Genomic DNA, 13337 nt, shown 5'->3' on the forward strand with positions numbered 1-13337 from the left:
AATTCCGTTATTGCTATGAATGGGCGCCTAAAACTTATGATCAGAGGTATTTGTTTACAAATATTTAAAGCGTAGATGACATGGCATGACACGTGTCCTGGTTAAGTAGACTTGCTTAAACATCAGGTAAAAAAAAATAAGGTGACTTATATAATTTTACTGTACTCATTTATCAAAATCGAATTGAAAATACGTGTATGGAAGAGATGGGTTTTATTTTATTTACTATTTCGAAAGATATGATAGATATGTATACTTCTACAATATTATCAATAATATAAAAGATTTAGTTTATTATTTTACGTAAGTAATGCTAGGTTTCTGGGTTTTAAAATGATATTTTTTATTTTTCTTCGATCGAAACAGTGTGCTAGTTATACGACTTGTGGCATTCGCGTATAGTCACGGACAGTCATTTGACTGATAGGTTTATAACGATATTTGCTTAGATAAATAATTATGTATATTGGGCGTCAGAATAAATTTATTTCTCTTTTTTCTACCCACACGGAAATTGTATTATAGTACACGTACAGCATCGTTCAAGCTACACTATACGCATAAGTGATGATATATAATATTATAATGCACGGGAATGGGCCTCCTATCGGAAGTGCACGTGCGGGGTACACTGAAGTGTTACGAAATAGACGTGTGTGACAGCAGACACTAATGGTTACCGACGAGATTGCGATAACGAACTTAAGATTTCCGCGATGATGACACTACAATTAAATCGACTCCTTTGAGCTGCACATCATTTCATTATTATAGGGCAATCGCGACCCGTCACGGCGTGTTGTTTAGTGATATAATATTGTATATTATTATTAGTATTATGAACGCATCAAGACCACCATAGAACATTCGAACGGAATAATAATTAAAAATAAAATATGGTATTCAACCACCATCGTCGGTTATGTATAGCGGACGAAATTAATTTCGGATTTTTGTTTTACCGTCTCAGTGCAGCCGTATACTACAGCAGACTGTAAAGTTTACCTGTATGATATTATACAGTATTAAAGTGTAATAAAAAAAATATATATATATAATATACCTATTATAAAACATAATATGGTAACCGGCAGGCACTATATTATTATTATACAGCATCTATTTACTGGACGCAGGATTTTAACTATAAAACGCCCGGAAACTTTGGTTTCCGGCTCGCGCATAATACACCTATGCGCGTTTTTAATACAGCCACATTTTTAATTTATTGGTAAACATATTATACACGCTGTTGCGGAATCCGTGTACGTATATAACGTTGTAATATATTTTACCTATGCTGCTTTTGTCGAGGACCATTTTTTCCCTGCTCATTGTTTACACGAATACTGTATTATTTAATTATTTAATTACATCCGTGGGCATCCAACGTTTGAATTATCATATAACTATGTTAAGAGAATCGTACGATGCAATAAAATATATTTATACATGACTATATGTATGTATAAATAATATCATAGACAAGTCAATTATAATATATATATATATATATACTATCCATTGAGAGTAAACAAAATTTAAATATATATATATATTTATACGGTTAAATTGTCAAAAAGTCAATTAAGTAGATATAATTGTATTTTAGTAACATTATTTTTCTCTCCCTTAATATAAATCTAATACAGATTGCACTTTTAAGAGATAATTGTTTTGTTGTTTCTTGGATGTTTTTATTGTTTTTTAACAGTAAGTTAAAGCTTGACTTGTAGTCGTCTATTTTTTTATGGTATACGATATACCATAGGTTGTAGATTAAAACAATTAAAAAAAAGCCGTCTACTTTTTGTTTTTTAAGTAATTATTATGTAATGACATGCGTGTTTTAAAACAGAATTACAATTCACTAATTATTTGGGTACTTTTATTATACTTTAGTTTTTATGACATTTATTATTTTTGAAACGCCAATGCAACGAATATTGCATGCGCCTCATTCGGTATTATATTAAAAAGTGATAGTTATAGAATATAGACACACTGTAAAACACCATACCGACTATTGAGCTGTGGATATGTAATTACTTTAATATTTTCAAATTAAGATTTGTATACCGTTTAAAGTGTGTCTTGTGTTAGTATCATCTTATTTTTCAAATTAAAACTTACATATTTTCTATAAATTGATAAGCAGATAATGTTTTTGAATATTTTTATATGAAAAATCAAAATTTAAACGGGTACTTTTGGAGATATTAAAATGTTTGTAGTATTGATGAAATCCTTGACAATAGTCTTACAAAAATATGAAATATATTTAAAATTAGATCTAGTATTTTCACAAATTATAAAGTGATGATGAATCAATATTAATAAATTACTATAATCTTCAAATCATTATTTTCACATTATTTGTTAAGCCTGTTATATCATAAGCTAATCAACATTTATCAATAGGTCCTATTCTTAGTATGCAAAGTTAAATAACTCAAAAACTTTTTGTTCGAAATCCGATTTAGATTCATCAACATTTTTAAAAAATTATCTTACTTACAATTTATAGAAGTAAATTATGTTTCTTATTTGAAAAATAAAAAAGTGCCATAAAACACCCCTATTAAAGTATTTGAGAATATTTTCCGTACTTATTTAAAAAATCAGTGATTAAATTAATTAATTTTTTAAAGAAAAATGAGATGAGTATTCTTCTTGATCGTTCTATAAGTATACTGATATACATAATATATATTATATATATACGGGCAACCCACTAACGCTTCATCGCCAGTGAAAACCACAACGATATAACTGTTATCGTTATTATTATATTCGTTGTATTGTGTCAGTGGTTTTCGTTAATATAATATAATTTATATTATTTCACTATAATAATAGTATACTGTTCATTACACATACGTCACAAGGATGAGTCGTATGCACGCATTTTCATGATATGGTATGATCACCCACGGGTCTAATACCTTTGCAAATTTTCCGTGGCGCCAAATACCCAAACACATTACAGAGTATAATCCACAACCCACCTGCGATCGAACTTTTATCGTCTTTAATACAATAATCGTCTGAAACTTTTAAGCTGTTGAGTTGTGACAAGCTGGTTGGTTCTAAGTCTTAACCGAAATGTTGTCATAATTAATGTGACTGTACACATGAATAATCAAAAAAGTTTGAGTATGATATAAATTTTTTTAATGATTCTTATTTTGGTTTAAAATTATTTTATTAAAGTTAAGTAAATGCAGGAAATTATAAAATGAGCAAGATTGTGTAAATTCTGATTTTTATATTATATGTATAGTATTATATAAATATATCATATCATATAAGTGATAAAAAGATCGATAAGGTTCTATAAATTAAATACAACCCCTAAACGACCTATAAACTGCAAGATTAGATACATTGGAAAATACGCTTATAAAAAAAATTAAAAAATTAATAAACACCCACCTACAATATACATAGAATAAACATGGCTCACTATTTAAAAAAAAATAGTTTTTTATAACACAACAGTAATTTTTAATTAAATAAAGTAGTTCGATTATTTTGTTCTGTTTTTGTATTATTATTTTTTTTTTCTTAGCGAGAAGAACCTTCTTCGCAATTACAATATGAATAAAATCCTTTGAAATTCTGTAGATAATAATCTTACCTTTAAATTTAATAGGTATTGTTGGACTTTATTTTTTAAAATAAAAGAGAAAAATTGATTATTGTGAACGTAAAATGTACTATGTTTTATATGTATATTTTTAAGACGGAAACGATACAATACACGCTGGCATGGCGTTGTCTTAAAAGATAAAAAGCATGAACATGTTGTTGTTTAGTGATATATGTAAGAACATAGCAACATGTAATTTTCATAAGAAATCTGTGGTTATGCACACTATATTTTTATAGTTTTGTTTTCATATTTTTTTAATTTTGTATAAATAATAAACATGTTTTATAACTACTATTGTAACTTATAACTAATGATAATAACACATACTCGATTATTCTATCATAGTATTGTATTATTATTAATTATTTATATGTCAAATTGTTTATTTATTAAATTCTTTTTGGTAATATTTATATAACTTATGCTTTATATATTTATATGCTATATTAACTCAAAATTAAAATCCAAACAAACATCATATTTAAATCTTTAAAATACCTTTGCGATTTTAAAATATAAAACATAGAATAAAATATTCAACAACAATGTTCTCAATGAAAATGGATAAACAATTTCATTATAATATTTTAATTGTAATTTTTTTTTTTTTACCGAAAATACGGTAGTAACTAAATTCCGCCAATGAGGTTGTAAATCATAGAAAATAGTATAATATCCTTATTTATTGGAAATATGAGTTAACAAAAAATCGATGACCTTAATAGTTTTAAAAATGAAGTTATGGCCTTCGTTGATGACGCAAAATGTATGATATTATAAATAACACAACAATAATGATATTTTATAATACATTTTCAACTTATTTTTTAGCCGGTAACTTAAACATCGATAAAAAATAAACCTTTTAATTAACTACTATAGTATTATTCATTTATATATTAAATCAGCAGTTATTTTAAAATAATTATTATATCCTATGAGCATATTTTATTTTTAATTTCAATCAAAGTTAATATTTACTGTACTTATTTCAAGAGAAACTTATTCATCATACAATAGTTAATAATTATTATAGTTACGTATAGTAAAGTTCAGATAGAGGATAGGTGCATGGATATTAAAGACTACAGATTTTTTCTTTTGGCGTATCACTGAACTTAGTTCTCTTGATCAAAGTGTATAAAAAAATTCATGGTACGCTTGGATGCCCATTCGAGTTATTTCGTCACAAAAACAAATCGGTCGTATAAAAGAGTTAATGGTAAAAATTACTCAAATTCTAAATGCCATAAAAAAATATTCTACAACGTTAACTTCAAGCCATCGCAATGTCTGGAAATCTGCATCTGAACACAAATATTTTATTATATATATATATATATAATAAATGATATAACCTCTTTCATACATTTATTTGTAAAGAATTATTTGTAAACGCATTCGTATACATTTTGTAATATTTAAGTTATTTTACTTACAAAAACAAATAAAAATTCACCGCAGGCTTCACGTTAACCCGTGACTCGGAAAACGACATTTTTAGTTCAACTTGAGATGAACATCACGCACAATAATAATAATATTATTATACCGTTTCGTGTTTCAGGCGTATTTCTGTTCTGTTGGGTACCGTTCTTCACGTGCAACATACTAGACGCGATCTGCCACAAACTTGATAAGGAGTGTTCGCCCGGCGTCCGGATGTTCATACTGACCACATGGCTGGGCTACATGAACAGCTTCGTTAATCCCGTGATCTACACGATATTCAATCCGGAGTTCCGGAAGGCGTTCAAAAAGCTTATGCGGATAGGCACTTGACCCGTGGCCGACGGCACCGGCAAGAGTTTCGCCACGAACGCCTGCGGCAAGTGACGCGAACGAGCGCCGCAGCTGTCGTTTGTAGTTACATATTATTATGAAGTGTTCACTCGCAGTCACTTCCTGTACATTTATAGTTATTATAACGTATCATTAATATTGTATTATTATTAAATTATTATTGTCGTAATATTATTATAACCAAGACTATATTGGTATAACTATTATAGGGGCGAAGAGTAAAAGTCGACAATAATATAATATATACGTGAAAAAAAAATAGAAATGAGCAAATATAAATTAAAAATATTTCAATAACAGGTATAAATGATTTCATTCTATTATTGAAGCAATGGGCATTGACGAAAAACTGATACACGAATATTATGTAGGTGATGCCCATAAAGCATCTGCTACAGTGTCTTAACAATAAATTTATATAATATTATGTGCGTTTTTGACTCGACTATTGAAATTTAAAACAGATTTGTATAATAGTAAATAGGTTGAAGTATTCGTATGCTAGTTTTAATAAAATTACCATTAACATTAACTACCATTAATTTCTCATGGTACATAACCGTAAACCAAAATCGTCGTTATTGAGCGCAAGTCACTGACAGACACACACTTTTGCCTTATACAAGACCCGCATATTATTGATATTTCATTTATCTCGATATTTTAATATTATAATATTTGCATAAACGTTAACGATAATAATAAAATATACCTAACGAACCAGGCATCTCACGTGATATTAAGCCCATAAAGACTACGACGATCACGTTATTTATTCTAGCAATATTATAATTATTATATCATAGTTAACAACTTTATCATTAGGTTTCGACTATTATCTCATTTTACTTTTACTTATTGTTTAAAAACTCTATTTTTAGTTTTTACAATGAAATTTTCAAATAAAAATATACATTTGCACAAGTGATTAAAGACTTGTAAACTTATTATCGTGCACATTCATGACTGAATACCCATTAAAATGATATACGTTTAAATATAGGTGGTAAAATAAATTTAAATGATTAACCCAAAGATTCTCAAAACGCTGTTTAGGTTTGTTAAAGTCGTATTAATATAATATTACTATTATCATTATGCTATAAGTTTTAAATTTTTATAAGTAGTCAAATTACAATAAAAGCTAATCTCTAATTTTTTTTTTTTTTTTTTGTAAGTACATATTCTATACAAGTATTTGTTTTTCATAAAGTGATATTTTTTTAATTTAGTTTTAGTTAATAGAATTCTATTACCTTATATATGATGAATTTATTGTATCTATATAAAAACGCAATTCATAAGATTTTACTTACAAAATTAAGAACATTTGATGTTTTAAAGAAAAATCATAATATTATAATATATTATGTCTTTGACATGTATATATTATAACTACACATAACTCATTAGAGCAGTTTAAAAAAAAATAATAATCTGAAAGCCATAAAATATTTCAATTATTTCTATTTCAAAACGTCAAAACACTATTCTCAAGTCTAGACATATTTTAAAGGTTTAATTAAAATAATAATTATTCTACTTGCTAAGGTGTATTCCAAGAAAATAATCAACATATAAATTTCTTTTAAATACAATTATTTTTAATTTGTATAAAGCTAGAAAAGTGAGAATTGTTTATATACTTAAACTAAATTATAACGTTATAAAAACCACAACACAAATGAGAAAATATTTAAAAATACGTAATAGTTAACTTAAATAAAATCACATTAAAGTTTTTTTTTTTTCATATTGTTCACGCTCATTTATAATCATTCTATTTTTAATTTTCTCTACAAAAATGCCAATAATAAATTAAGTGCCATATTTGTTCAACACACTGAAAACATTTTTAATGTTAGTAATTTACCTTTAAATGATTTTCTTGATTTCAATAATTATAAAATAGTTGAAAAATACAATTAAAAAATAAAACAAAATATTATCTTATACAATTTAAATTAAATATGTAATAATATTTATCTCATAAGTTGGACTCAAATTTTAACGATCTGCACAATTTGAGAACAGCCCTAATAATACAATTATGATTTTAAATCTCAATAACACCCCAAAAAATGAATTTAAAAAATATTTTTGGTTTTATTTTTACTGTATAATTTAACTATTCTGTTTTATATAAACAATGAATTGACCCATATGAATAAAAAGAAAAATGTTTGACTCGTATATTGTCATATTATGATTCAATATGAATAAAGAATTTAAAAATTCATCTTTTATCGTAAAAATAAATGAAAAAATCAACAAAAAAGTTAAAGCATTTCTTAAAAACATTAAAAATTCTATAAAAAAAATCTTTGTTGAAAAATATATAATTAAAATACATTTATAGCTTGAAAATCATGATGTCAAAAATTCTATAAAAATACACAAATGCATTTGAAAATCAAACCCTACTCATAAATTCTAAGTAATATTCAATATTCATATATTATAAGAATAATGCTTATTGGTTTTAATAAATACATTTGAATGTATTATCTATCATAATTTGTGTTCTAAGTATTTCTAAGTTAGTATTGCGAATTCTGACTGTTTTATCAATATATTTAGATGAACTATGATACATAAAATATTAATAATCATGCATGTAGTTTTAATATTCTCAAATCAACTAGTAATCATATTTTGCTCGAAAAATAATGTTCATGAAATGCATATTTATATTGACCATTTTCTTTTACTTAATTCTCGTTGTTTTTATTTTAGTTTTTAGTCGAATCTTTTTGGTAAAACACACCATATTCGAACAACCAAACTTTGTTTTGTTACATAAATATTATACATAATTATGGGTGCGTGTATATATTTTGCATACGTGTTTAGACTATCCAATTAATATTTTATCAGAATAATGTAATATGATTTTAGATTACTGGTAAATTTTGCTCAAAGAATAGATAACAAAGTTTATCTTTGAATATAATTATACATTATGTTTAAGCAAAATATTGCTGGATTTAGTGAAATGATAACACCAGGTTATAATTTAATGTTTTAATAATATAATATTGACCGCAATTATCAAAATTCAAATCATTTAATCCGAAATTATTTCTAATAATATCTAAATACGAATAAATATCTATAAAAATTAATATATATGAAATCCAGCTTTATACTCCCATTTATTTAGATCAAATAAAAAAAGTTACAAATTACAAATGTTTGTTAACATAATAATAATATGTATTCCATAATAATAATATAAATTGTTATAATATTATTATGCCTCATAGACACTGTTGCTATACTATAAATCTGTTTTGATTAATATTGTTTGTTATTCCTAGATACTTGATCTTGATTTTAACATGAAACTGTAAAAAACTAATTATATTATAAATCATATAATTTACACTGCTTTTACATATTTTCGTAAATTTAAAAAAAATATAATTGAACATAATATCCTAAAATGTGTTAATTCTTTATTACATTATGTTATGTACCTCGATAATAAGAAAAATCTACTTTTATTGTACTCAAATTATAATTTTACTTTCTTTAAAATTATTAATTTTTTAAAAGCTTATGAATTATTTGATGATTATAAGACTTTTAATTTTTTGTTTTTTTAATACTCATAAACTATAATAATCATAAATTATTTTAATAAATTTATTGATTTACAAATGAAAGTATATTTACAAAGTTACAACCCATTTAATTTGATCATTTGGTTTTGTCGCTGATCGTAAATTTAAATTATTATTGATTAAAACAAAAATGATAGCAAAAAGAAAAAATTGTATTTTATTGAAACTTCGAAGGAATAAATTAAGTAAAATGTTCATTAATTAATTAGAAATAATATTCATTAATTAAGATTTTAATTTTTGTCAATAAGTTTATATAACTAAGAAATTCATCAATGAATATTTTTAAAACTCTGTTGTTATTGTAATTTATTATATCTTTTAACTTCATTGATTTATTGTATCGTGTATATATTACCTATAAATATGTATTATGTTGAAACGTTGGAAAAAAAATTATCGTTTTTTTATCATATAATATAGTCCATTGTCGATTAATTATATCACGGAATATTGTATAACATTAAAACAATAAGAACTGTTATAATGCGCAATACTCCCATTATTATTATTAATGTTTTTTTTTTTTTTTTGTAATAATATGAGTTTTTAAGTAAAATATATTATTATATTATAATAATTTGTTATTATTATATTTTTTTTTATTATTATTATTGTTAAAGATTATATCAAAATACATACATATTAATTATTAATTATAATTTCCAATCTAGTCTATACAAAATAATTTACGAAATATATATTACATACATTTATATTTATTTATTTATATTATATTATTATATAACATGTGAGTTAGACGCGTTACCTTTAAAGTTACGATTGTGATGTAAATATTTGAATTGTAAAATTACTATAAACGAACAATTAATACTGTATAATAAAAATATTGACAATTATTGAAAAATCGTATTGGATATTTGCTGATTTATTTTTATTTGAAATTTAGTTAAATTACAACCAATCCACTACCAAAAGAATTGTTAAAAATAAAACCATATGTATAAAAGTGTGCGTATGCTACGAAATTATAAATTTCGAAATTTAAACCAAACATGAGAAATGGTAAAATGAAAATTAAACGTTCACGTCATTTACAGACATACAAAACGCAATATTATTTAATTTAATTTAACCGAATAGTATTGTTGAAAAATGTGTTATGTTGAAACTATTACATTTTGTACAACATAAAATTATACACATTGCAAAAATTAAATAATTTATAAGTACTTTTATTTTAATGTGTAAACAAGGTGATTCACCAAGCACATCTACGAGCGTATACTCATACTTTAAATTAAGTATTTAAGAATTTTAAAAAAATCCATTAAACAATTTACGATAAAAATTAAAAGGAGTTCAATTTGAAAAACTGAAGTTTGTTTCGTCATAAGACAGCAAGAAGCACAAATCATAAGAATTTGAAAATGTCAGGGGAGTTAGTCTGCTTGGTGATGCACCATATTATTATTATATGCTGCGCACCACACTAGAAGATTTCCAGAACTGAGAACATAGGGGAAAAGGTCGAGTTATCAAATATTTAATACGTTCTATGCGTTATTTGATACACAATATATACGCCATGCACTATTTATAAAATATTAATATATATATATATATTTATATGTATTATGTATGTATATGAATTGTCAAGAGGATATTTCCTTTTCGGTGAAAAATAAAGATATCGACGGATTCGACTTATTTTCACTCTAATAGCATAATTTATTGTATATACCTATAATACCTATATAATATACAATATATAGTTATACATTTATATATTATATTCGCGCACGTATAGGTACGTATTCGACTCAATGTCGGAAGAACATAACATGAATTGCACTTAACATTTTTCAATGTACGTGTACCTATACTGGAGATTTTAAATCGTATACTTTATGTTTCCATCGCGATTACGCTTCGCGTTATAGATTATTTAAAAATCAATGAGGCAGTCGCGGCGGCTTTACGATAACGTATATTATTATATAGTTTAATACTAGATTACAACACAATAGTTTTTTGAACGATAGTACGTACCAACATATATTTTAAACCTTCTAGGGAAATATAACCCGTCGAAATTTTCCGAGGGATAATATTTCATAATATATAGTTCATTAAATTTTCAATTAAAATAATTATTGTTGAACGATGCAAATTAAAAATTTCTATATACTTTAATACTACTTATTCTTATCGACTTTAGATCGCGGTATTTATTTATTTTTAGTATTTATAATATTATTAAATCAAAGATTCACATTATGATAATTGTATTTACTTATTTATTTTTATAGTTTATAATTTGAAATCACAAAACTAAAATATTATATTATCTATTATGATATGTTTTAATCGTACAATATATTTTAATTTTAATCACAAACTGATAAGGGTGTAAATAATTTTTACAATACTAATTTTGTAACTAATTTCAAATAAAATATATTATTTAAACCTATTTACTTAACACTTAAAAATATTTAAAAAATAATAGTAAACCATCTATTATATATTATACTATAGTAAGTAAACTGTAAATATTATTCATGCTGGAATACAACCATTACATTAGTCATGGGTGCTAACGAAATAGCTATAAATTCTATATTGAGAGTTAAAACCAAACTTGTTTTTATATATTATTGTTATTAAACAATTTTAATGTGAAATGCGATAGTTATCACTCATCTCTGACTGCGATATAAATAAATAACTTTTGTTAATTGCTGACTTTTACACGATACGGCACATGCATACAACATGTAGGTATGCTTTTATTTTTTACATAACATCTGACAACATACCACTATAAAAGGCCAACCCATAAGGCCATAACTATAAATTCCTCTTGTGAAGTTGGATAAGTTGTTTAAAAATTGGGTTGCAGGAGTTAGTTATATTAATTGTAAAAAAAATATCTTTCATTTTAAATAACTGTTTATAATACAATAATATTATAATAGTAGTAAGTATCATTCTAACTAAGACTTTTTATTTTTCTTTATCGTATGAAAATTATCTTATATCTAAAAAATAAAATATAAATTAGCTTATATTCCATATTCGATTCAAAGTAAATAAAATTATTATTTTATCGATTATTTTTTATAGGTTAACTATTAACATTAGACACACATAAATACTTGTTAATTTATAAACATGAGTTAAATTTTTTTTTTTATAATCGCTAATTATAAATTTTATTATTTTAGATTACGAATGAAACGGTACAAGAGTACAAGATACATAATACTGGCAATACAATTAAGACAATATTCACCAATTTATTTGGAGATAGCAAAATAAAATTAATTCAATATCATTTAGAAATATAGTGTATTCTTTTATTTTTTAAAGAAATATTAATAATAATAAAAAATGTCATATTTTATATATGAAATTTTGATATGTATGTATGTATTTTATATTTCAAAGCATTTTCACACTTTTTTTTTGTTTTTGCATATTACAATAATATGCAATAATATTTTCTACTCTAAACGCATAATTTTATATAAATAGAATCTTATTGTGTTTGTGAATATTTTATAAATAGAGAAAAATACGCGCATTGCTAGTTTCTGTTTTCGACGACTATATTTAATATCTACTTTTTATAATTAATAATTATTGTTCTGTAGCTTATGCAGCAATAATTTAAATTAATTAAACTTTTATAAGCAAAATGATTTTATTCTGATATTTCCTTAATTACACTTCCTGAAATATTTCAAATGCGTCAAAATTCTCTTCGTAACATTTCATAAATGATTCTCCGAACACCGCCATTTCTACGACGACAATACCGCTCACATACAATTGCATTTGTTTAAAAAAAAAAACAGCTAAAAAGTTAGCATAGAAGGTTATCTTGATTCTTGAATATAATAATTGTTTGAAATACAAGAAAATAAATTAAAACATGTTTTAAAAAAATCCCTAAATGAGCATTCGAATATTAGGCTATATATGTACGATGTGGATATAGGACATACCTCCTAAAACCTAATATACCTACACGGCTCTGTGATCAGAGTCTATTATAGTTACTATGGTTATTATTGTACGAGTATCGGAGTATGTGGTTATATGGGTACGGTTTATGATGAAAATATATTTTATTTAATCAATATGATATCTGCAAAATTTTGGATTGAAATATGTGTGTCTGTGGTGGAGGAAGTTGGGGGGGGGGGTTAATTACCGGATAATTCAATTTAACGTTTTAAAATTATTTATTAAAATAATAATAATAATATTGCACCTAGTAAAAT

General features: G+C 24.7%; 1 protein-coding gene across 1 annotated transcript in view; it reads left to right on the plus strand.

The window, feature by feature from the left end:
• LOC113560999 (dopamine D2-like receptor) overlaps positions 1-6559 on the plus strand; it is a 249554-nt gene extending 242995 nt beyond the window's left edge. The window contains exon 8 of the mRNA XM_026967162.1: positions 5223-6559. Within this exon, the coding sequence (XP_026822963.1) occupies positions 5223-5437 (215 nt within the window). The 3' untranslated portion in view covers positions 5438-6559. The remainder of the gene's footprint in view (positions 1-5222) is intronic.
• The last annotated feature ends 6778 nt before the right edge of the window (positions 6560-13337 follow it).

Source organism: Rhopalosiphum maidis, chromosome 1 (assembly GCF_003676215.2).
Source record: "Rhopalosiphum maidis isolate BTI-1 chromosome 1, ASM367621v3, whole genome shotgun sequence".
Taxonomy (NCBI): Eukaryota; Metazoa; Arthropoda; class Insecta; order Hemiptera; family Aphididae; genus Rhopalosiphum; species Rhopalosiphum maidis.